The 27,156-nt window shown below is 41.0% G+C and overlaps 1 protein-coding gene across 2 annotated transcripts; it reads left to right on the top strand.

Moving 5' to 3' along the window:
• Positions 1–6: 6 nt before the first annotated feature.
• nrf1 (nuclear respiratory factor 1) lies at positions 7–16,690 on the top strand. 2 transcript variants are annotated; one of them, XM_067582269.1, is made up of 12 exons: positions 7–146; positions 2,157–2,268; positions 2,491–2,635; positions 3,276–3,390; positions 3,575–3,701; positions 4,285–4,425; positions 7,148–7,306; positions 7,864–8,079; positions 8,187–8,285; positions 8,613–8,770; positions 10,781–10,902; positions 15,485–16,690. In XM_067582269.1, exons 2-12 carry the CDS (start codon positions 2,200–2,202, stop codon positions 15,643–15,645), a joined length of 1,512 nt encoding a protein of 503 aa, XP_067438370.1. In that variant the 5' UTR covers positions 7–146; positions 2,157–2,199; the 3' UTR covers positions 15,646–16,690. The 2 variants fall into 2 exon arrangements, with proteins under 2 accessions (XP_067438370.1, XP_067438369.1); XM_067582268.1 differs by having other exon boundaries at positions 2,157–2,277.
• The last annotated feature ends 10,466 nt before the right edge of the window (positions 16,691–27,156 follow it).

Raw genomic sequence — 27,156 nt, 5'->3', positions numbered from 1 at the left:
GGGCACCTGAAGGCAGCACTAGTGCAGCTCAGTGTTGTGTGCGGTCTGCTCGCTGTGTTTGCTGCTGGCTCCCCTCTGTCCTCCATTAGAGCTCGGCTCCATCCCCGCTGTACGGCGCAGGCCCGAAGTAGCGCAGCCGCTCTGAGGTTAGTGCCCTACCGCGCAATCTCCATCTATTTCAGCCCCGGCGCAGCCGCATCATCGAACCCGGCAGCGTTGGGGTGAAAGATGCGGATTGTTTAGATGTTGACTGGAGCAGAGTTATGATACATTTCTGGCGTTTTGTGCGGAAACATGTTGTAGGCGCGTAAAGACAACAAGCTCAGATAGAATAGAAGAGCTGTGGATGGACGCAGGCCGCTGGGCCTGTTGTAGTTAGCGCTCTGTTTTCTTTCATATTGCGCGGGTTTCATGCTAGCCGCTGCGTTACCAAGGTTTACCTTTCATTGCACGCTGAATTAATTTATGTTCAGCGTCCCGACATCGAGAAACAACTGCTCTTCTCGATCGTAGTTAATGTCCATTCAGGTGTCCGTGGTTACACCGCCAAATGGTTAGCTAGCTAGCTAATTAGCTGAATGTAGGACATTGCTAGCTTAGCTCAGTTGGCAGTCGTTGTCAGCCAGCCGGCAAGTCGGCTAATATTACTGCACTGTAACGCGTTTGCAATAACATTGTCTAGTTAATATAGGGTAGTGTGCTCGATCACTAGGTGCTGTGGAGAATTAGCCTCATTGTAGGCGACTCTTAAGATCATACATGAATGTTATTGTTGTTGAGTCGTGCACCGATTCGTGCATCATCTCACTGATCCTGTCAGCAGCTTATACATACAGTTGTACTGGAGATATGGATGCAAATAAACCTGCCTGGCTGCTATTAATAACAGACTGCTTATGTTTTGTCAGTTTTGTATTGTATGGTAATAATGTTCCTGGCCTGTTTCTCTTATCAAAGAGAGAGATTAAGAAAGCATTGATGTGTGTATAACCTGTTCAAATAAATATTCCATAAATCAGCAGCCCACTTTGAATCAAGTGAGCAGCTTATCCCAGTATACTGCCTCAATAATTCATTTCATGGATAAGTGGGCAAAAATATGTTATATTTGTAAGTTAAAGTGTGCAGTTGAAGCATATTGTAGGAGTAATTTTCCCTACTTTGACAGATTATGTTTCACTCTGCTCCGGACACATACCAGTATGCAATTTCCCATTGTACTTACAGACTCTTGCACTGACTCACACTGTGACTACATTTAGACTTTCCTACTGACTTCTTAACTTTATATCCCCAAACAAAACAAAAAAAAAAAACCCTCTTTCAGTCAGATTCATAGGAATGAATGAAAGCGCTAAGCAGCAGCTGTTAATGTGTTGAATCCACATCTTGCAAATGCATCTCTTGTGAAACCTATGACTGAACACGTAATAAATGGAAAATAAAACCACTGTAATGGTATTCCAAATGAAACCCCTAATGATGCACCATGAAGCCCTCTAGAGGCTGACAGAGCAGTAGCAGTACTATCATTCAGAAGCCCAAAGGAATGGAACAACAAATGCTTTCCTCATCAGGTCCATTGTTGCACTATTAATGGACACAACTTTTGGCCTGTCATAAGGAGAATACCTGATACATATTGTGCCCTAATATATTAGAAACTACTGTGAACATGACACAGATAATGAGAATGACAGTTGTGTAATTTCACACCCTTGTCTTAAGTCCTAAGGTCTCAGCAATTCAATGAACTTGCATTTATGGCACACTTGAGTTCACGTAAATAAAGGAAGTACATACAGTGTCTTGAAAGATTTATATACTTGGCATTATCTCTGTTTAAAAATACTGGTGCCTCCCATAAGTCTTACTGGTATTCATGCCTTACAGACTCACATCTTGCAGTATTAACAATAGCTGCTTTAATATCTGGCAATACGTGGTTACATGTCTTGATTATATATAATAAGATGCATCTGCTAAGCTATAAAGCACAAGTCACTGCAACAGAAATGATGACCAAAGACATTCTGTATTATTACAATAAATATACTGAATGCTGGAACCATTTAAATTTTGCTCAGACGCAGAATTGGGCCGAAGCCTGTCCTGCCATTATCTTATGCAACATTTCTTTTATTCTCTCTCCTCAGTCATTGTACCCTGGATCCAGTTGTGTAGACTCAGTGGTCAGAAATGGAGGAGCACGCCGTTCACCAGACGGAACACATGACCACCATTGAGGCCAACGCCGTCAGCCAACAGGTCCAGCAGGTGCACTTACTAGTTACAGAGCAGAAACCAGAAAGAATGACAAGGAAGTTGTCTTTTTTAGCGATAAGTCCCATTATTCACAAGCTGCTTTAACTAATTTACCAGCTAGTTAGACTGACTAAAACAGAAATCCTAACACCCCATCCAGGTACGATTACCATGATATTTTCTTAAAATGTAACACCCATTCTACCTGGATCTTTTACTGTATAGGTACATGTAACCACCTTTACTGAGGCATCCATGATGAGTGCTGAGGAAGACTCAACATCGTCACCAGATGATGATCCATATGACGACACAGACATCCTCAACTCAGCTGGCACCGACGAGGTCACCGCCCACCTGGCCGCTGCAGGTGAGTCTTGCCAAAGGGGAGAAACTGAGTATTTAGTTGTTCAGATGGATTCTTGTGATAAATAGCATCCAGAAAAAGCCATGATCGTTTTCCACAGAACAAAACTGCAGATTCTTTTTGACCAGTGTCAGGCAGTACCTTCAAATTTTGTGAGGTTCTCTGTCATTTGTGTGATGTTAATTTTATTCATAACTTACACTGAGTTGAAGAAGCTGTGTTCTGTTTCCTATTCTTACTGGTTTGTTTAGCAAATGTTCTTATCTTGTATCTAAGGTGAGTTACTCTACAGGTCTAGTAAAACATACAGGTACGTGACATCCTGAGATCAGTGTAATGCTGTCAACTGAACAACAGGTGGTGCTAGTGGATTGCTTTGGAGAGTTAGTGTCAGTTTTTGCCTTTTCCCCTCTCAAGGTAACAAATTGTGCCAGTGGGCCACAATTGCATCTCAGTGCACCATTTTAAAAAACATTTCAAAATCGAATAAAAAAAGTAGAGTAATAACTGTACATTTAAGACAATAAGCTCAATTTAAAAAAAGAAATTTGTAAACAGCGTTCAAACTCATGACAGAATGTCGTTCACTCTGATGACCTGTCTGTGGTTTTACTTACAGTCTTGTCTGATCGTTCTCTCTCAGGGCCAGTGGGCATGGCAGCAGCTGCCGCTGTGGCAACTGGTAAGAAAAGAAAGAGGCCTCACATCTTTGAATCCAATCCCTCCATCCGCAAGAGGCAACAGACTCGCCTGCTCAGGTGAGCTTTAAACACCAAGAAACCAAGTTTTCCCCCATGTACTGTCCCTCAGCAGCTACACTGACAACGAGCATGTGTGATTATTGTTTTTATTCTAAGACAGAGTTTCACCCCTTTGTAGTTTGTGTTGTACTTTGTGGCTTTTGGGCTGAGCCAGAAAGTAAAGGTGGCTGTATGTTTACAGGAAACTGAGAGCCACATTGGATGAGTACACCACCAGAGTGGGACAGCAGGCCATAGTGCTGTGTATCTCTCCCTCCAAACCCAACCCAGTGTTCAAGGTGTTCGGTGCTGCTCCCCTGGAGAATGTGGTGAGTGTTATAGTCTTGTAGTCAGACTTCTATAGTCAAAATTCTGTAGTCAGAAATGGCATATGATGATGTCCACAGTGAAACATCGCGATGGACGATGCTGGGGGGGACTTGCACTTACATTAATGTAGTGAGTGTAGTTGTCGTCAACTTGAGTACTTAATGTGATTCACTGTCTCTCCTCTGCTCCGCTCAGAACACACTCTCACTCACACACACAGCCCTGCCCACGATGAAACACGGAAGAGCTTAGCTTAGCACAACCATAAATGACAGCAAAACGCAGTAGACACTGTTTATTTATGTTATTTACCTAATTTATGTGCACTCGTTTCATTTCAGCTCAGTGTGAGCAGCTACTGCATTTTACATAGAAACATACATTTATATCAATCCATATATAATGATATGAAACAGAGGAAGGCAAGCAGTCTTTTTGAGGATGTTTATCAGCAAATGTTATTTATTATTATTAAATATTTTTTTATTTAATAAATGATCTCTGTGATTAATTGATTATAGAGTTAGTAATGGTTTTGGCAATAAACTGAAGCACTGATGTAACTATCTTTCTGTCCTTTAGGTGAGGAAGTACAAGGGCATGATGTTGGAGGACCTGGAGAATGCCCTGGCTGAACACGCCCCAGCCGGCGGAGAACTGGCCTCAGAGCTGCCCCCCCTCACCATTGATGGCATCCCTGTCTCTGTGGACAAGATGACCCAGGTGAGGTTGGACTCAATGCTCTTAATCTGCTTATCGATTAGGGTCCAAACCACCCTTGTGTTTCCAGCATTTCCTTTTGTAGAAATGGACCGATTCAAAACTTCTTTATAGCATCAGAAACACAACGCTGGTGTTCCCAGCAGAGGGCATCAGTTGGCAACAAATCAGAATCACAGATATTATGTTTTATGTCTAATGTGAGCAAGAGCTTAGCTATCTGTATGCATCAAGGTCAAACAGTCATTTTTAGCTGTTTTTGTATGTCCGCCAGTGTCATTTGATAAGTTGATTCAGCCATATAATCAGTACTTACTCCTCTAAAACTTACATTTATTTTCATGCTAAAGAGCAGGAAATTGTAGTTCAGATATAAATCTGATGCAGAGGTCGTGTCTGCTTTTGATAACAAGCCAAGCCTCCTCCCTTTGCTAGGCAGGCTTTGGCACCAGTACACAGTGATAGGAAGTGCAGTGTAGACTGCTCTTGGTCGGCCTTTCCCTGCAATGTTAGTACCATTGGTAGCCTGAGTCCTGTGTCCACCCGAGGGAACCCAGCTTGTTTACTCTGCCATCCCAGTGCTGCTGACGTATTCTCTGCATCATTGTCAGAGTAGCCAGCATGACAGTGGCCCTCAGAGACGGTCCTCAACCCTGGGAGCACGGTAGCCAATCCCAAGGCCAGACGAGTCCTCGGAGGGCAGGTGTTAGTTGGTGCTTGTTTTTCTGGAGGTTGTAGGATGAGATTATCATGAGTAACCTGTTGCCTCACTCAGCTTGGCCAAGCCAGGTGGAAAGGTGTGGGGGATGGTGTTTTTAGAGGTACGTGTGTTGGAGACAGCTCTCCAGCCCCTCTGGAATAGGTTGCATGAAAACGAGAACTCTGTGATGAAAGGGAGCTAATTCAAACGTAGTTCTCCGGATATTTATTTATTTATTTGAAAGTATTTGCTATCTTCTATGCAGACATCTGCAGTAGGTTTTGCGTGGCTGAAGCAATCCCAAGTGAGGTTTAGTGACGCAGGCCGAGGGCCTGGCAAGTCTAATATATGGAGCATCTGTAGCAGGTGATCCCGGGTCTACCCTGAGCCCATAATTACCCCCTAGCCTTGTTAGGGCCAGGGACCCGGCAACATAGCCGCCTTCCTAAACGCTGATTGGACCATTGCTTGTAGGATTAGGATTGGGGGGGTGGGGTAGTGGGTATGAGGACAACATGCCACTTAACTCACTAGCCATTGTAATTAGGCCATCTGGTCTTGCCCACATGCATGCACATACATCCACACATGGAGTAGCTACAGGTGGAAATGCAAGCATCTTTTTGCCACCAAGTCTTTTTTTTCTGGGGTAAATCCACATCATGCATCAGTAGGTCAAGTGACTGGATGTGTTATTCCAAAACTGGCCATCCATTTTCTATCAAGATCCATTTTGTCTTATCCCTTTATGTGATGTACTGAGAACTGTGCATAGGTGGTTTGTGAGTTAGAAAAGGGGGCTTTAGGGGGGAGGAGGGAGGGATTTATTTCTCCCAATACCAAATTTAGCCCGTGATGTCAAGGCAGGCAGACGCTGCAGTGCCTCATTGTGCAATATAATCCCTCGGTGATGCTTGCATATTACCAGGACACTGAGGACATTGGCACTAAACCCCACCCCAGTCTGTCAGTGAGTGTGGCATGTTCTGGAAGTGTTGATGTGATGGTGAGTGGGCATACACACCACAAACTGCTTAGCTGTGTCTAAGTGTGTATGCTCATTTTATCTGGGGAATGAGCAAGAGCAAGCAAATCAGATTAGATTAGGACCACCACCCATTTCCTCACCCTGCTTTGGAACAGGCCCAGAAGTGGGCCTCACATCGAACAAAGACAAACCAATCAATTAAAAAAAGTGTACAGTATGAATGAGTTAGCTTAGTACTTGATATCATAGGTTTAAGTTTAAAGGTTCAGTGTATAGGATTTAGTGGCATCTAGCACTAAGGTTGCATATTGCAACCAGCTGAATACCCCTCCCACTCACCTTCCCCTTCCAACCAAGTAACGGAACCTACGGTGGCAGCGAAACTTGTTAAAAACATGAAAGGCCCTCTCTAGAGCCAGTGTGTGGTTTGTCCATTCTGGGCTACTGTAGAAACATGGCAGTGCAACATGGCAGGCTCCGTGGTGGAGTACCCGCTCCCTATGTAGGTATAAAGGGTTCATTCTAAGGTAACGAAAACACAGTTCCTTCAGTCTCTACACAAGTCCATAAAATAGCACACATCATGAGTGATCAAAGTTAATCTAATGTTTTTCTTTGACACTGGTTTTTATTTTAACAATATTGACCAGCTTGTCTTTGTTAATACCCACACTGAGTGTATTGGAGCCTTTGCTGGGACGGGTTGACAATTGAACTGTGTTGGATCACCCTTGATGTTCCCATGATGTCTGTCTGACACATCAGGCTGGAGCCACAGCCATAGATTGGTGTTAATAAACATGAGCAGATTGTTCTCCTTATAGAAAGCCTGTTTCTATTTGCAGGATTTGACCACCTCAGCACCCGGCAGCAGTAGGTACCCCGATCAATACACGCCTCCTGCTGCCTGCTCAAGGGCGTGTGCACTTATGTGTGTGCGTGTGTGTGTGTGTGTGTGTAAGACACTGCAGCTCTCCACTTTAGAGTTTTGATGTGTGAATCATCTCTTTTCTCTATTCATCTGTCCTTTGCTTCAGGCCCAGCTGCGAGCGTTCATCCCAGAGATGCTGAAGTACTCGACGGGTCGAGGGAAGCCTGGCTGGGGGAAGGAGAGCTGCAAGCCAGTCTGGTGGCCTGAAGACATCCCTTGGGCCAACGTCCGCAGTGACGTCCGCACAGAGGAGCAAAAACAGAGGGTGAGAGAAATACCAATATAATAATATATGATACTTTTACAAATTCAAACGTCATTTATTCTTTTTAAGCCTGATTTTCTATATTATAGAGATGGGAAAAACAAGAACAAAAAATATTTTCTTCAGTTGTTGTATGGATTAAACAAACGAGACATGGTGTGTTAAATATTGAGCTTTAGTGGTGCTAGTAGGTGGATTTTCCATCCTCTGGAAAGAACCAGGCTACCTGTTTCTCCCTTTTCCAGTCTTAATACTAAGATAACCATCTCCTGGCTCCACATTTATATTTACCGCACAAACTTGGGAGTGATATTAATCTCCTCATCCCACTCTTGGCAAAAAAGAATAAGGGTATTTCTCAAATTGTATAACCCTAACCCTAACTATTCCTTTAACATAGCTCTTTGATCCTTTTCTATATCATTCATCTCATCAGATCTCTTTGTCTATGCCATAAGTGTACCATGGAACTAATTCCTCATGAGGCAAACAATATTTTAGGATGATAATTCATATAAAATTATGGCATACATTAACTTGCATCTGTACTTCCTAAGGTGTCTTGGACGCAGGCACTGCGGACCATTGTGAAGAACTGCTACAAGCAGCACGGCCGTGAGGATTTGTTGTACGCTTTTGAAGACCAGCAGGTAACCACAGCAACCACCACCCAGCACCACCTGACCACCGCGCAGGGCATCGCACACCTTGTGCCTTCACAAACTGTGGTACAAACCATCAACAACCCTGATGGAACAGTCTCGCTCATCCAGGTACATTTTAGTTGATGGCACTTTTTCAAATCAAAATCTCATTCTGGTTAAGGGTCAGTATGCTCAGCTGTCATCTTCTGTATTTTGCGACTGTATTTTTCTCTCAGGTTGGCACTGGACACACAGTTGCCACCCTGGCAGATGCCTCAGAGCTTCCCGGTGTGACGGTGGCACAAGTCAACTACTCTACAGTTACTGACGGAGAGGTAGCAACCACACACCCTTTAATAATTTTTATACAATAACAACTACTGTATGAAAAAACATATTTTGACCACATACTACATTAACAGGCTCTCAAAATGAATAACATGAACTGACTTAGGTGTTGAATCAATTCTACCTTCTAAAGAACATAAATTGATAAATCTAACCAGACTTCTGTGATGTATGTAAAATGCACTTAATGGGAGCTGTCCTTTCAGCACCACAAAACCACAACATGAGCCACAAGACCAACAACATAACAACAACTGTTTTTTTTACACGAGCTTTACTACCTTGCTGTCATGAAATTGTATTTCCCTGTCCAGGTGGAGCAGAACTGGGCCACCCTCCAGGGCGGGGAGATGACAATCCAAACCACCCAGGCTTCAGAAGCCACACAGGCGGTAGCATCCCTGGCTGAAGCTGCTGTCGCTGCCAGTCAGGAGATTCAGCCCGGAGCCACTGTCACAATGGCTCTAAACAGGTGAGGAGGGTAAAACTGATGAAAATTATTTTGCAGGTTTCAGAGGAACAAGGCTATTAAAGTAATAATTGAACTACATCTAGAGGAGGCGTTCTGTTAATGAAATGATGACAAGTTGTATTGTTGGTGGCAGAAAAGCACAATTGGTAGCATAAAGCTGCCATTGCTGAATGGTTTTCACCTTTTTAAATGGAAATTTACAGTAGGGGTTTGTGTTTACTGACACAATACTCAAGGGTCTTGAGTTACCGGTGGTGGAGCTAACCAGCACTGCAGAGCATAAGAAGAATCCATAATCACAAAGGCAGTTCTAACAACTTGATGAGAATGGGACAACTGTCGGGGCAGGTCACCAGGGTCCCCTGGAGATGAATCAAGTGGCTCTCATCCTGGTTCAGCATCTAATTAATTAGCCTGTAGCTTTCACAGCGGCAGCGTGCAAGGTGCACAACCATTAAATTGGCTGTTAGCCACATATTTCCATGTACGAACAGCTTGTATAATTTGTTGTTTAAAACACTAGTGCAGGTGTTAAATGTGTAATTGCTTAGTGGTGTGACTAAGTAAAAGTTTGAAATAAAATCACACATAATCAACATAAGCCTTTTTAACTGACTTGTAATAAAACATTTTATAAAACATGTACAGGGGTTGTTGTTGGTGTACTGTTTTTCTGGAGGGAAAATCAGCCACACACACTTATTCATATTCAGATGGGATCTACGACAAGATCTCAAGTCACCTCCCATGGAGGACCAAGTGTGTGCAGGATCTGATTACAACACAAGAATACAGCAGGTTGAAATTGTGCTCATCAGTAGAATTAGTTAGTAGTCTTTGGTTGTAGCTAAAGCCTGTAGATCTAAGGCTATTCATCACCCCTTCTTGATCTACAATTTTGATTTTCATGATCTATCAGACTGCCATCGAAGACCTTGAAAGGTCTTTAAATTCCTGAATTCATCAGCCAGACTCACTAAGATGCTGACATGTTAGCTGTTTTTTTTGTGTTGTTTTTTTTTTTACTGCAGTAGTGTCAAGGCAATAATTTCAGATGTGTATGGGTATGTCCCATTGGGGCTTGTTACCTGCACCCACCTGAGTCCTCCTTCCGCCTCCCCTCCCATCCTGCTGTTTACCTGTGTTGAGCTACTCTGGGCTCTCTGCTCCACAGGCTCTGGAACATTTTGTCTGTTTTCCAGCTCCAGAGGGGGAACACAGCCTCTTTCTCTCTCTCGCTGTCTTGACACTATGACACACCAATGGTCAAATGTACAGCACAGTAATGGAAGTCTGCTAATTGCTGAGCTTTTTATCATTTCACGTGCATTGACACAATAAAGTTAGGTTTCAACACAGGTTATGTTTTGCAGAGAAAGCTATAGTTTGATGTCACAGGAGCATTTTGTAACAGTTTAGCCAAAATATACTTCCATTCTCTTTGGCAGTAAACTCATCCATTTAGCACCACAGTGTGAATGCATGGTTACTGTATACTGTCTCTGTCTGCACTCTCACAGCTCCTCCTCCTTATGTGTCCGTCTGTATTTCTATCTCAGATGTGATTATCAACCAAGCTGTGAACAGTTCCATTAGTTCATAACGAAGCTGGTGTGGTAATAGGCTCGTGGTAATTCCACTGAATAGATCTGGTTAATAAAACTGCTTTGTTAGACCCGTAGCACCTGGCCTTTAGGGAGATGTGACAGATTCTCCATAAGTCCAGACTAGAAAAGCCTCTTACTGCTCATACACTCCTACCTCTTCACCCCACATCTCTCTAATAACCCCTGCCTTTGTGAGCAGATCGTGTGTGAGTGTATGAGTGTGTGTGCTTTTCAACTCTGTACCAAAGATTGTGTGTTTAACCCTGATATGTACATGCATCCATCTCATGTGTTTTTAATTCTCAATTGTGCGCGCAGAAGAGGTTTATTTGCCTGAATTTTTACATATTGTACACTTTATCTGATGTGTGTGTGTGTGTGTGTGTGTGTGTGTGTTTTGTAGTGAGGCAGCAGCCCATGCTGTAGCGACGTTGGCAGAGGCCACTCTACAAGGAGGGGGTCAGATTGTCCTGGCAGAGACAGCAGCTGCTGTTGGGGCGCTGGCAGGGGTTCAAGACGCCACAGGTACATATTCATCTACAGTGTTAACATCAACATGACAAACATGCAAAATACACCTCAAACGACAGCATTTACATAGTGTCATACACATTATAATATCTCTTTTATCACCGTCTGTTGCACCAGATATATTATTATAATGTAGTGCCACTCTGAACAAGTAACACACTATAACCTGCTAACTCACATTACCAGTTACCCTCAGTCCTTTCTTTATATCAGCATGAGCACCGAATAAATTAACTTGTTTAGCAGGTGAATTCAGGCAGGTGGCACATAGCAGGTGTCATTGAGTTAAACTGGCTCAGATGAGATCCCAGCCGCAAATTTAATTCTGTAACAATGCATTTCTGTTCAGAGAATTAAAAATATACTGAATAATCTGTGTCTATGGAGAAATTGCATCGATAACTTTTATTTTAAAACTCTTTTTATTCATGTGATTGGGCCAATACACAGTCCCACTATACTTACTGTGTATCTGTTTGGAGGGTTTACTTTTTACCACTTGGACTAGTTTCTTCTCACGTGATATTTGATAGGTCTCTGTCTGCCAGCTTGTTTATAATATATTCAAATGAGCGATCTGAGCAGACGAGCTTGAAAATCAGAAAAACTTTGACATCTATTTATTTCAACCTATTTTAGGTTACAGTTGCAGACTCAAAAATGAGTTAGAAATATTTTGTTACAGAAGTATCAACAGCATAAATGTAAATACAATGTTTAACTGAACGTTTTTATCAAAAACATTTTGGCATCACATCTTTACTAATTTGTACTTGTGTGTATTCACCAGCCAATGGAATTTCTAATTAGTGTTACTAAGTGTAAGCTTCCCTCTGGTAGCACTGCAGTGAGCTCCTACACTCTAATCTACTCTGTGCTGATGTGACAGATGGTGTGTTTCTTGTAGCAATACTCCCTTCTTTTAATGATGCGTTAGCTGCATGACCCTATGGTTAACCTCTTCACATGCATACTGTATGCAATGCTGCAGCAGTGCGTGGGACTGCACCAGTTTGCAATGAAAGCATCACATCCTTATTGAATAACATTAACAACCATTTTAAGTACATGTTCAGTCACTATTCTCGGGTTGGAATGTAAAGCTACTGCTTTTCAATGACTAACATCAAGGGACCACTAGTTTGATGTTGATTACTAAATGTGTAGTATGTTAATGTGAGTAGCCTGTTGCACATGAATAGAGATACACAGGTGAAACTAAGAGAGAGTCATTTAGAGTCATTTTCTGTCCTTTCCTGGAGCTAACCATAACTTCAAACTTCATAATTGTCAGCACACTGTGATAATAAATTTAACATGATAATAAGAGTTAATATTAGGCATGTCAGTTGTCGGATTAATAGTCATTCAATTGTTGAAGTTGGAGGTTTGATTCAGTCGTTTTTCCTTCACATTGCTATTGTATTTTGGAAACTACTATTTGATGCAGTAACAATTAGTCACAACAGTTTCATTGTATATTGATTATCACAGAGCCAGAACTTGAGAATTTGATGCAATTGCTTCTTTTAGCAGATTGATGCATTGAATCATCAAAATTTATAATCAACACAATGATGCAACAAATGAATTATTCTACCCCAGTTTTTAATTCTAACAAATTTAAAAATCAAAGTAAATCTCGAAACTATAGCATGAAGTTTGGCTACATACATACTATATCTTCTCAAGCTGTCAATCAGTACTGTCCTAAAGTGGGATAAACACACACACACACACACTCACATAAAGTACACTAGTCCAGGGGCATGAGCACGTCCCCAAGGGGCCCTCCTAAAGAGCTTTGATCCACTCCATTATCAGTCCATGTCTAATCACTGGGCCAGCTGTCAACACACAACCCCCAGGTTCTCATGCTTGTTCTTATACATGTATACATGCTATTACTATATACATGAACGTAGCCCTTTCTCTAACTTGAGACGAATGCATGTGTGCATCGCAAAATGTTTGTATATTTTTTTACTCGTACACACACACTTGCTTGTCTCCTCGTCTTACCGCCCACATCCTGCATTAGTAGAATGAACAGCACAGCATTCAAGCATGTATTTAAGCACCAAAGCTGATTAGCTTTGCATTACATGCACAGTAGAAGAAATGAGCATAAGAACAATTTTCTCTCGGTCGTTTACATTAAACCTCCAAATTAGTCTCTTGTTTCATCAGGCCGATCAACTGTAAAGCACCGTAAAGCCTTCCAACTTCAGAGTGTGTTGGATCCAGTTTAAGACAGACACGTGAAACAAAATTCAAAACAAATCACTCTAAAATGTTTGTGTGGATTGTTGCAGGTGAAGGGAACTTTGGATTTTACATTCTCTTGAGTTTTGTTCTAACACTAAATTGTATTTAAAAGGAACAAAAGCAGGAACAATATAGGATGTTAAGATAACAGTTTTTTATTAGGTTAGTCCAAGCATAATTAAGTTTTGTAGAGAAGTTTCATAAAATACTTTCATAAAAGATGGAACCCACTTGTAGAAATGAAAGAATAGTCATAACATAAAGGACATGCAAAATGCAAAAATACGTGCACTTTGCCAGTCTATATTTGCACATGTGTACACTAATGTAAATTAAAGTTATTCAAATCTTACATCTGCAGCCTTTTTTTGTTTGACATCTTTCTTCCTAAACCATAAGGAGTCATTTTGCTGCAATGGCTCACTCAAACAACTAATGGAGCTGCCAAAGCCAGTCCTTCTCCCGACTATTGACCTTAGCTAATCACTGTAGTGCTGCCCAGGAGTGGAGAGCACCGTTTGAAGTGCACTGGCCCAGACACCGCTGATTGGCTTGTGTAGCGACCCTTCACTGACACAGGCACGCAGACACACACACACACTCATACACGCACACGGCCACACCAGGCACGACCCTTAATGTCTTAGTAACAATGTTTGAGTGGCCGAGTGAGGCACTTCACTCAGTGACTGCGCTGTGTCCGTACATCAATGTGCCAGGCCAATACCCTGTTCCCTAAGCCCTCTTCCATAATCACTGCAGCACAATTACCTGCATCAGCACAACTTAACCCTGTCACGAATCACCGGTGAGTGGGCTTAGCAAGAGTTCACATTAGAGGACCAACAATTACGAGATAACTTGTCAGAAGGGGCACAGTTTTATTTTTCGGGAAGAGATGCATTTGTTTTTCTATCTTTTTTCTTTCTCAAATACTTTAATACTTTGGGCATTCATATGGATATAAATGCAGCCCTGTGTCGTCTTAGGAATGCATTTTACAGGATCTGTGGATAGTGTGTGTTTGGTACATTTAAAGTTCAGTGTCTTTGCTCACAGTAATGGGAGCGGGTATGAGCCACTGCCATCTCCTGCACTGACCTTCTAGCCTGCCTGTGACACTGTGACAGCTTGTAGGGTGGGGCAGAGGCCCACGTGACTGCAGCAATAATCCCCACAGGCATACACACACACACACACACACAGCTGGGCATGGGGGAAGCGAGCTGAGGACGTTCAATCGGACCATTGTTCAGTAATGCTGTCTCTGTAACATGGCCGCCTCCTGTCACAGACAACTACCTGGTCTTGACTGACTCTCAAGCACCGTGTCAACCGTAAACTCTCCCAAAAAGGTTGCTCTCTGGCTGGCCAAAGGCTGAACAACCAGTATTTCATTATTAATTAATTTGTTATGTATGTATTGCTTGTTCAATGAAACGATGAATCCAAAGCACAAAAATGGGGTTCACATACACATGAATCAGATATTTTCTTTTTATTTCATTTAAATTGTCCAATGCAAGTGTTTCGGCTTTGCCTTCTTCAGAGGTGCATACTGTGCTTGTATTGGACAATTTAAACAAAATAAAAAGAAAACGTCTAATTCATTTGGTTGTGCAAACTCCCTATTTGGTTGAGTGCGATCTTTTTTTAACTTCTACTCTGTAAATTACTGATAAGGAAATGATAAACCGATGAAAATTGATGTTAATCGATTTTCTGTCAGTTGGCTCCCATAATTTGAATAACCAACTGATCGTATCTGCAGTAGTTGGCATGCTCACACCACGTTTTTCTGCATGGTAAACTCATTTGGATTTGAACAAGAAAAAAAAAAAAGTTTTCCCCAAACTAAAGGGTTACCAACAGCTATTTGAATATAATAATGATAAGAATAATCCAATGTTACAGCTGTTATTTTCATGATCAGTTAATCTGTCTGTTATTTTCCATTAATTGTTTTCTTACCTCATTACAATTTCTGTTATTTTTTCTCAATTTTTTGTCCGACTGACAGTCCAAAGCTGAAAGATATTGAATTTAAAATGAAAGACAGCAAATTCTAAAATTTGATAAGGTGGCACCAACGAATGTTTGGCTGTTTTGATTGATAAAAGACTCCACTGATTATCATTTAATCAGTTCTCTGTCAATCACCTGATTGTTTCAGTTGTAATTTGGGTACTGAGCTTAAACATATGATCAAACATTAGTTGTTCAGTTATGTAGAATCAGGCTTGATATTTAGCCAAATGACACTGTTGCTGTGTCTAAATCCAAAAATGTCCCACTTCTTTCTCCGCAGGTCTCGTCCAGATCCCGGTCAGCATGTACCAGACTGTAGTGACCAGCCTCGCCCAGGGCAACAGGCCCGTCCAGGTTGCCATGGCACCTGTTGCCACACGCATAGACAACACTGTCACACTGGACGGCCAGGCGGTGGAGGTTGTAACTCTGGAACAGTGACAATTAAGACCCTGGAAGGAGTAGGAGGCACTGAATGGCCACCTCGGAGATTTGTTTATCCTACTGTTTTCCAAGACAACACGCTGTGTACAATGTCAAATATATTTTTAAATGTACGTCTGCAGGGGAAGTCAAAGTGAGTTTTCAATTCATCGTGTTTACTATGTAAAGAAATTGCTTTTGTTGGTGTATTTTTTTCCATTTAGCCTCATGTGGTTTTTTTTTTTTTTAGCTCTGTGATGTTAGGTATTTAGTATTTATTTCTTTACAATTAACCTTTACTTAAAACAAAGATGAACCAAATACCCGGGAGGAAAGCCACCACTGCTTCACCCAGATTGTGTAACTATCACTGTTCTGGATTTTTCATTTTTCGTGTGTTTGACTGTTCTGTTTTAGGATGCATTTATAATTCAGTGCCATAGTCAGAATCACTCCTCTCTGATTCCTGTGTCCTCGATCACGATTCTAAATTTCAACCTTATCACGTCAATTCACCTTGAGCTGTCTTAGCATATGAACCAGCATCTGAGCTGTAGACATTTCTCTCATAGATGATGAAATAATACTTTGAAATACCATCTCGTCGTGTGCTTTTCCCTGTGCTGTTTTACTGTAGTCCATGCACATGTCAAGATTTGTGAAGACTCAGGATATACATCAAGGTGTTTTTTACTGCTGGAATTGCTGAGCTGACTTCCTGAAGCAGCCATTTTGTCTACCAGGTTTGTTTATTTAATGTGCATGGATAGGAGCACCCCTCGGTATGTTATTTTTTAACATGAACTCGTTCGTATGTCACTTAGAACTTGGTGGTCTGCGTCATTTTGTATGGCACAGGAAGTTGGTCACACTTGGACAGGAGCTGCAGTATTTGTGATGCAAATGTAAAGAGAAAAAAAAAAAAAAAAAGCATTTCTTCTGTCTTACAACAAAAATTGCTTGCCCAGAATCAGCTTAGTTCGATACAGCTGTAACAGTTGGTTCGAATCTCTCCACACTTATGTATTTAAAAAGTCCAATAAAATGGCTGCTGTTCACCATTCATACTGTCCTCTCCTGGTTATAAGTGCACTTTAATGAAACGTTAAAGCAACATAAGTCAATATTTTGCATACTGAAGTTACATTAAATGACCATAATGTTAAAGGGGTTCTCTTTATTTTGCAGCTCTATGTATAGTATATTTAGTATATTTTAGCTCAACATATTGCAAATTTAATGTATGTTTCAGTCTAGGGCTGCAACTAACAATACTCATACTTCATTATTGATTAATCTGCCAATTACCCTCTAGATTAGCCTATAAAATGTCTGGAAAAATGTATTTCAAAATTTCCCAAGCCCAAGTGAGCCATAACTGAAGACGTTAAAGATGACTTCCCTCCATTTGAGTGTCTGAGTAAGACATGCCAGTGAGACATGCACAATATTAGGGCCCTGCAATGGCTTGCTTAAATGGAATTCAGCTATCAATAATGTTATTAATTACACCTGTGCATTTCCTGTTATGACAGTGTCTTCTGTGGTAATGGTCTATTGTTTGCTAATGCAAAGCTGATGGTATAATGGTGGTTGTGTATCTCACATTTTGTTTGGATGTTTTTCTAACTGCTAGTTGCCAAAAAATTATATAAATGATATATAAATGCAGCTTTTAGGCTAGTTCTGTGTTAAGAACAGTTATGAGATTTTCACATTACTAGTCAAATGAGTTCAGTTGAGTCCTTGACAAAATCAACACAGACTTGCAATTTAAGGCTTTTGATTTGATACCTCTCCATACCCAATGATTGAAAATCATCCTGTTAAAATGCAAATCTTCAAACAGATCTGCTTTGAAGAAATCCAACAGCAGTCAGCATTTCATACAGTGCAAATAATGATGAAACATACTGTAATAGGCAAAGAATATTACATTTGGATAGTAAGAGCTCTCTTTGATAAACAAAAAACAGATTCCAAAAAGAAAAACATGGCGGTGAAAATCATGAAATTATTTTTTTTGACTAATTGCACATTTTGACATTGCACTGCAACATTGTAGCAGGGGAGGCAGAATTTTTGCGTGTGTGTGTTTGTGAAAGAGCGTCAGTAGCATAAAAATTTGTGAAGAGCAAACGATTTGTTTCAGTGTTTATAATTTTGAACCTGACTTGGACTTGTCCATCTTGACTTGAGACTTTGAAAACAGGGACTTCTGCCATTATAGCAAAAGAAACATCCTGTACATGTAAGCTTTAGGTTAGACCTTTTGATTGTCACTGGTGACAATTTATCATGTACCTCCTCTTTTTGCAGGATGCCACATTTCTACATTTTGTCCCTTAGTTGCCACAAAACCCAATAACCTCCACACTCTCCTCTACAGCTCCCCCACCTTCCCTGCCGTGACAGACAGGGCCATGATTACATCATAAGCTGCCCGAACCTCCTCTGCTTTAAAGCCTGGGATTTGCTAGCAGGGCCCTTCTGTTGCAGAGTAGAACAGAGAGAGAAGCGTTCAGGCCTTAATCTATCAGGCGTCAGTGTATATCCCGCCTTCTCCAGATTAAAGCTGAACCAGGTTGCATTCACACAGATGAAAAGATCCCATGTTCCCACTTGTTTGTTTTATTTTCTCTCCTGTCATTTTTAGATTGGATCCCTTGCGTGAGCTGGAAAACAGTCAGGAGCATGTTGTGGCTCTGTGTTGGCAAAAGAAAACTTTGTATAAAGTTTGAGTCATTGTAGATGTGTGACACACATGCGCATCAAACTGTCACTGCAGATTATGGAGGCCTTATTAGCATGCTGTCTTGGAAAAAGGCCTACACCTCATGCTGCCTAAGCCTCTCCCTCCTCCATCTCCATCTCTCTCTGCACCACCCATCCACTTAGCTACACTTAAACAAAGTGCATTGAAACCTTTCAACTGCATCATTAAGGTTGAACCCAGCCTAGTTATGAAATTGCACTGGTTCAAAAAAAGACAGAACCTGTCTACTCCAGCCATTTATCTCCATGCAAAAGTCTTGAAATACCTCCAGCTAAGTTATTACAAATTTAAAATATTGCAGTTTATAATGAATTTCAATTTATTTGAATTATAATAGTTGTATAAACTTGCATTACTGTTCTAGTAAAAAAAAGTCTGAGGAGTTTCATGCCAAAATGAGAAAACAAAACGGAAAAAAAAAATTTAAACCATATGGACACATATTATATACATTTTTAAACTGATGACATAAAATTAGATGCAATAAAGCACATTTTGGGATCAAATTGGAACTGGAATAGAACCTATTATCTTAAACAGGTCGAGAACCAGAAAAATGATTGTCATAGCCTTGCAGGCACTCATATAGGTTTACCTCTATTAAAAGTTTCTCTATCCAAAGAAAAGGTTAAAAAAAAAAAGCTTTCGTGCACAAGTTGTGTGCTTGTGACAAAATCCAAAACCAATGTTGCTATGAAAACAACCTCTTAAACTGTCCTTCAGTCAAGAAACATTGCACCATTATTCAACGGCAAATATACTATAGGTTTTCTTTTTTTAGCACATTCTTTTAAACCGTCAATAGCAAATCATTTTGCTTAGGCTAAAACTCTTTTGAAAGTTCTGGGTGAACAGATGTTTGTTGGTTGATTGCTTCACCTGCATGGTGTCATCTAGGCCTCAGAGCCTTGCTTTTCCAAGGAAAGAGCCAGTGCTGCATTGCGTGTGACACTGTTACAAGTTACATCACTGTGCACCACACCGCAGTGCACTCTTCCAATCATCACATCCATCAACTGACTTTGAACCTGATTGGATGTCATTAAAACCATCCAATCTATGCAGTGAAGCTACAGCGTGAGTGCTTGCGCTTCATCCTGGGGGCAATATGTTTAGTGGGAGAAGATCACTGGGCAGAGGGGAGGCAGAGCTATTGATTCTCCGCAGCCGGTGGACAAGGCTGCGGCCAGAGCTTCAGTGACCTGGCTCCACAGGGGGCACTGCAGGGTGACAAGGGAGGGGTTGGTCATTCTTGTTGCCTGGAGTCGTGCAGGCAGACTCTAGGGCAGAGCTTTAATCTCCACTAATCGTTTCTTAATACGTGCATCCCGGGCCCTACAACCCTGCACGCATACACACACACAGTCCCACATGGGCACGCACACATATGCACAAACTGCTTGCGGTCCAAGCCCCCACTTGCTCTAACAAGAGATAATCTCCTACCCTTCGTCCTGAGTGTAGGGTTGGGCCATAACTTGAGAAACCATCCCTCTCATACAAGGAGATGGACTCTGTAACCTGCAAAATTGAAATTATGTTCCTTAAAGATTAATACTTGTATATCTGCTACTGTTTAACCAGTCAGAAAAATAAATTCCCCCAACTGTTGACCCATGTCTGACCCCTTGGCCTGAGATAGAAACTGTTTTCTTATCTATGGTAATGCGGAAAAACTTAAACATACTGTAGCTACTTTCTTAAAAAAATAAATAAAATCAATCTCAATACTCATCTGGGCCTAATGCACAGTTTCCCCCGAAGCCTGAGCAGACATTGTGCTGCTGAATCGTCCTCACCCATAATGTAGTCTAATAGTCTAATAATGGCATCCTCACCTTCCCAACTCACACCTCTGTCCACCTCTTTTCCAGACACTGCGTAAGAACGATGATAATCTCATTTCACTAATGCTCTGCAGCCTGCATTAGAACACAGGCGAAGCACTGTCTCAGCCCGACTCTAACCACCCAGGAAAAACCGTGTGTGTGTGTGAGAGAGAGAGAGATGGAGAAAGGGGCCAGGGGGGCTGTGGGATAGAGGGGGCACTGAAAAATGCGGTGTAACCTGAGCTGCTCGGCCCATCTGGAGAAGGCCTCGCATTGACAAGGGTTATCCCACAATGCACTTTGCAGCAGAGAAGATCGTTAGAGGGAGTCTGACACAATGGATCAGTCTTTTGAAAGTATTTATTTGCATCACAGATAAGAGAATATGTATGATAAAAAAACATGTCATTTGATAAATAAAAGTCAGCAGGTGCACATACAGAACAAATTGAGAACATGCTCACTTTTTGGTTACATGTAACACACTATACATGTCTTATGTGCATTATATGTTCTGTAACATGAGACCACAGCTAACCTGAAAAAGTTGTCCAGTGAATAACAGCTTGAGCTGCACTCTTTTATGTCAACTAGTATCACCACAATCCTAGCACTTACCAGCTCTTGCTCTGTTTTAATGGCCGACCAGCACAAAAGCAAAAGAGCCTCCGCACAGGTCCGATGACGACGTCCACGTAGATCAAATATAGCTAGCCTGGAGGCAAACTGGTAACAATACAAATCATATTAGCTAAAGCTGAAGTGTAGGCTATAAAGCAGGATTTATGCAAAGGCAGATAAAGAGGTTTTAATCCCCAGATCCCCCTGTCACCTACATTAGCAGACCCTGACCCAGATATATGGAGCTCAGTATGTAGCAGCTTTTTTCGAGGCATACTGTCAATGGACTGTTAGAGCAAACCAAACCAACATTTGAGAAAGACTCGCTTGCTCTCCACCCTGTTCATTTGGGATGGGAGGAGGGAAAAAGGCCGCATTGAAAGAGGAGGGTAAGATGACACCGCTTGGTTCGCCAATTATGCCACAGAGCTAAGAGAGGAACCTCCTGTTGGCCGGTGGAAGGCGGAATAGCTGAACCTCTACACGTAATGTAGACCAGTGAGTCCCTCATACTGCAGAATTGCACTCACATGAACTCTGCCTGTCAGATCTGAAGACCATTTGATGAGCGGAGAAATCCATTATCATCATACCGATATCAGCACTGCAGAAAACCATTTTCCATTGTTGATTCTACTCTCCATTACCATTATTATTATTAATTTTCTGTTAATTGACCAATTGTTAATCAAGTAATTATTTCAGCACAGAAAGCTTAAAGGCTAACAGGTTATTTGGTCTTGGTTTGGGATAAAAGATAGTCAACAAGTACTATTATCAGATAACAGGAAGCACAAAGCAGCATTTTGGGAAATGCTGATGTGGTCGCCAACATTTTTGCATTGATTGCATTGGAAACGCTTGTTTCAGGAAACGCTTAAATTGATTTTTGCCTCCAGAAGATTTTTTTTTTCTTGTTTCTGGGGATGTTACCCAGCATTTTACAATGAGATGACTCCTTTGCTTCTCTATTTCTTCTGCTTCTTGAATAGTAAGTTTAAGAGGAGAAACTGAAAATGGGTTTTAACTGGATTCACCTCATCAGTGAATGATCTTGTATGTTCTATGTCCCAACCACTATACGGACTGTCCTTCAAAGAGTTACTGGAGCTTTGAGACCGGGGTGTGCAGGGGAGGAACAGAGTCTCACCCCACCCTTCACCACCTTCAGCCACTCACTCACTGAAATATCTTTACGATGTTTCTCCGCTTGGGACTGAGGGGACTGTTTTTTTTTTGGTTTTTTTTGCTGGTAGACGCTCTCAAGCAGTAGTTGGCAAGTCTAGAACCACCGGATCCATCTACCTCACCAGTGTGAGTTCTACCATTGCCAAACACCACCAGAGAGCTGCTGGGTACCTTCAAGCCCACATGGATTCCTGGGATGTAAAGTGATTCAGATTGATACAAGGAGTCTGCTAAGATGCTGTGCAAGGAGAGTCTTCTTTAATAAACAGGGAGAGAGAAACATGGGCAAATTCTTTTATGAAATCTTTGGCTCTGTTGAACTAAAAGTGTCCTCCTGGATCACAGTTTGAAACAGACTGGCACATTACCATATTACACAAGAACCGGCATGTCTTCAACATCCACTGAAACTTCTGTTTGATAATGAAGTGGATAATACACAGTGAAAGGACAACTGGAAGGAGAAAATTATCTACAGGAGACAATCGTGAGCAATTTTTTAACTGACAGACACCAAAAAATGTAACTAGAATAGAGAAGAATACAATCCAAGATTATGTGAAAGCGACGGAAGTCTGTCTTGTCCTATATTGGCACTACACATAATTGCTCAAAGTATATATACAGAAGCAAAAATGTGCTAGTGCCAAAATGGGCAAAGAAGAGGAGTGGCTGGGGCATCCAAATGCAAGCAGCTGTTGTTATAGAGATACATCAGGAGAGAGAGAGAGAGATGTCCAAGTACCCAGCGAGACGTGTGCAACACAGCTCATACAACTGCACCAGAGTCATTACATCACATTCACCCCACCCGCAAGCGCAGGAGAGGAGAGCCACAGACTGTAAGCTCATATTGACGAGCATCATCAAGTGGTTCTTTCTCTGCTCTGTTTATGGCCCTATGGTAATTCACTGATAGTGAGCTCTCACAGTGAATTCTACCAGTGCCATACACAGAACAGGAGTCATTATCACCCCAACACCTTGGCAAGCCAGTCAGCCTGTTAGGATAGTCAGCCCAGCAAAGCAAAACTATGCAAACTAGACCACCGACCCACACGAGGAGAGCGGAAACAAGAGCCTGGAGAGAGAAGAGGAGAGGAGGAGGGACAAGAGATATGGGGGCAAGTGAAGAAATGATGTGAAACAGGAAAAGGAGCGTCCAGGAGCCGTCAGTATGTCCACAGTGTTGCAGTGACGCAGTTGAAACTCAAGATGCACTGCAGTGGATTGATCCACACATTGAGTAACAGGTCAAAGACGAGTGCGTCTCCATGTGGGCAACTAAATATAAGTCCAGTCAATCCTAGGAGTGAGCACACATCCTCATCTAATTGTTTACTGCTAATCGCCCAAGCTGCCATCTTTAGATTTCTAGGAAAGGATACGTAAGGCTGACGGATGAAACTACAAGGCAGGTGGTCATGTACAGACTATTCTGCTATTCTGTTATTAAGCATGTGATATGGTTATAAATCCTAACTGTAGATTCTGGGACAATATTGTTTAGATTTTTGGATAATAGTGATCCTTTAGTTGAATATTTTTGTTTAAATTGAAGTACTTATGACACAGCAGGAGGGACTTGAATGCCAAAACTTTGAGATCTTGCCTACACAAGCTACATCAAAACACCAGATTTAATGCATTTTGCTATCTTTGAGCTAATTATTTTTTCCTCTTACACTGCAACATGAGACAAAAAGTGAAAACAGTCTGAACTTCAAAGGATGATGAAAACAGGAATAAATCAAATATGCCATTTTTCATTCATACATAATTTTTCAATTGGATTCCAGTGGGCGAATACTGAATGCGGCTGATCAAATACATATACAACAATCTGCAATAACTACTAGACACAATGAGGAAACTTGTTTAAACCCACCAGTGTCTGAAACATGGCACACAGAGGGTCCTTATGGTTATAGGTTATCTCTTTATGTCCTGTCTCTGAACTCCCCCTATACCCCACAACTTGTCCGAAGGGTGACACCCTAAACTTGACCTCTTTATTCTCTCTTTAGATTAGCATTGTTCAATGACCCATCAGTGTTTTTCATGACAAGCTGCCACCTCCTCTACACAACAAATCAGCAGGCCTATTTCATATTTGCTGATTATAACAAAAATATGTAGTAAAGAGAAAGACAAATTGTTGACTGAATTAATTCTGCATTATCTCTTTTTTAGTCAAAATTATATATCGGAAAGATTGAATATTTTAGCCATCTTAATTCTAGCTTTAGCTTTTAAGGCCGGTTAAATCTTTTTTGATGGAAGTGCATTTCTCTCTTCTTCTCTTTTGTGGTAACAGACCAATCTATTCGTCATCTATGGGAAGCTTTTAATGGTAAATATTTAACTATACAAGTAAAATTACTAGTCAGCTTGCAGGCTTTTGTTGTCTTATCTGTAAAATATGGTATAAACTAAGTCCAAGCTGGGTTAAATGTAGCACTATGTCTCAGTACAGTTCACAGATATTTCTCTCTTATCAACCACAAATCCCAGAAAATGGCTGCCATCAGAGTCAGATGGGGACATTGCGGCAAACAACTACAATCTCAAAATGTCCTTCTAAGGAGCATTAAAGGCCTTTCATACAAAATCTACAAAAAAAATGATCCTGTCACTTCCTCAGTTCAGCTCAGTAGGACTAATAAGTCCATACTTATTATGATACATAGTACTGCAGCTGAGTGATAACCTTCAGTCCATCTCCTGACCTTGGATGTGTTGTCAAATACATCTTGTCACCGAAGATGATTTGAATCGAAGAGGCTACCCGTCCTCAGCTCTGTTCTGTCCTGCCAGGGCCCCAGACGCCCCACCCTTTGATCAGCCATTAGCTCCCTCACCCTGGGCCCTGCAGTGCGCGGAGCTCCCATTGATTCCAGCGATCAAACCATGTACTAAGTGATTCCTCAGACTCCAAATGGCTCCCTGAGCAAGAATCCCATTGCCATTTCCTGGAGAAATCAATACCACTAAAAAGCCAAGTCGAAAAGAACCTGTTTCCTTTAAAGGGTTGCCTGTGTCTTGTTTTTCCATACCTTAATTAGTTAAGAATGAGATAAGATTTCTGTAATATGCTGGCACATAAGAGTTTATGACCCATGGCAGTAGCACAAAGGAAAAATAAGTACAAATTGTTACTTTTGGACAAAAAAAGTAGCATACCTCAGGAACATATAACTTACTTGATATTAGTTATTTATTTTGTCTTAGAGACCATAATGATATTATTTATTAGTAAGTTTGTTCCTGTAGATCTACAATTTATTTTTGATAATTCAGTAAATATTCATTTTGTCTGGATAATTATCTGGTCAATAGATGACATATAAAGCCACCAAGGCCAGCTTTCAAAATATAAAGTCCATTTTCATTTGCCCATATAAACTGGAACCAACCTTGTTTTCAAGATGATAATTTACAAAATGATATAATTTATGTAAAAATTGTCTGATTTTTTGAGCTTGGCTTATTTTGAGTAATTATGTACCTTCTATTTTACTTCACTTAATGAACAACAGTGACAAAATACATTTCAAAAGGATTCTGTACAAATAAATATATGCAAAAAACGTGTTTATATCTGTCTATATTGCAATGAGATTGAAGATTAAAAAGATACTGACCATTCCAGAAACATCACAAGTCTAAATGGATGTTTTAAAAGCACTAATTATTTTCCCCTCATCATTAAGCAGCATGTGAATATTCTGCTGAAATGTTAACATTGCGTGGCCCGGGCTGCCTTTTGTCTCTGCCACCGTTCATTTAACCTCAGAGCAGCTCCAAAGCCCCTTCAGTTAATCGCATTTGTCTGAATAGGGAGTCTACAAGTCCTCAACTTCACGGTTATTTCAGGAGGATTTATCACTCCTCTAAGTCCTGCAGCGAGGTCCAAATTCACTATCAGTCATGCAACCTGAAATATCTGACTCTAAGCCCGGTTTAAAAAAGAGAAAAGGCCTTTAAACAAGATGTAATCCTACGAAAAACCACTCATATTTAATTTAAATGTGGAGTTTTAGCGAGTTTATAATGATATTACTTTTAAATTCGGGAATATTATTACTCTTAAAATATATAGTTTGTACAACACGCATATCCAACTCATGTAAAAGCCTTTTCTATTATTCTGTATCCTGATTGTCATCTGTGGACGTGAATATAAATTTACAAGAAGCCAAACTCTACATTAATCCACAGGATTAGGCTGCTAAAACCTCGGAACTTCGACGATATTCCCTTGGTAATTATTGCAACTGAAAAAGCAGGTGCAATGTGATTAAGACATACCAAACATCCTTTCATTTAATGGTGATTTAATGCTGGACAATTTCATTTCGAACCACTTTAATTGTTTGTGTTTTATCTTTATTTTAACCGAATTCAACTTGTTTGGACTATTTCAAGACCAGGCCAGAGGATGGTAAAAAAAGTCCCACCTTGCATGAGATTTGATTTACTGTAAGGCAGTTAGGTTTTTGATTTTCATTTAGAACAATTCTACAATCCTGTAGGGATTTCTTTCAGGATGAAAGAGCTGTAGAATCGAGTATTAATCTCAGAAATATCTTCTTATTGGGGGAAGCAACATGGCCTCTTTTTTAATGAAATTCCATCTCTCATCTTTCCTTATTTTTATGCGAACATTTCCCTGACTTCCTGTGAGATAGTTTAACATATAACATTATAATTCATTATAGTCTAACTGGAGCTAAGCTGAAAAATGTAAAATGTAGTTCATACCTTCCTCCGAGTCCATCGTTGTGCGTCATATTTGAGGCTACAAAGTGCACTGAAGTCGGCCCCATCAGACATTTTCCTTCCTTTAAACTAGCATTATTATTTTAAAGGGTTTCCACTTTTAAAGTTGTGTTGGAGCAACACAAGCCTCCGGTCTGTGTTGCCCGCAGCAGGACCGCAGAATTACAATGAAACAAAAGAAATCCAAGCGGTGTCCTGAACTTCCTGAGTATCAAATGTCATTTTCAGCCCTGCGCTCCTCTCCTCTCCTCTCCCCTCTCTCCTATACCTCTTCCCTCTCTCTCTCTCTCTCTCCAAACTCTACCTCCTCCCTTTTTTACCTGAGTCCAAACT

This window comes from Thunnus thynnus, chromosome 23 (genome assembly GCF_963924715.1).
Source record: "Thunnus thynnus chromosome 23, fThuThy2.1, whole genome shotgun sequence".
NCBI classification, from domain to species: Eukaryota; Metazoa; Chordata; class Actinopteri; order Scombriformes; family Scombridae; genus Thunnus; species Thunnus thynnus.
This window is presented reverse-complemented; position numbering and strand designations above follow the sequence as displayed.

What these genes read in the sequence shown, in the direction of transcription:
- nrf1 (XM_067582268.1), top strand. Translation starts at nt 2,200, where the DNA reads ATGGAGGAGCACGCCGTTCACCAGACGGAACACATGACCACCATTGAG. An exon ending in CAACAGACTCGCCTGCTCAG is followed by an intron (nt 3,391 to 3,574) that starts GTGAGCTTTAAA and finishes GTATGTTTACAG; the next exon opens with GAAACTGAGAGCCACATTGG. An exon ending in CTACAGTTACTGACGGAGAG is followed by an intron (nt 8,286 to 8,612) that starts GTAGCAACCACA and finishes TTCCCTGTCCAG; the next exon opens with GTGGAGCAGAACTGGGCCAC.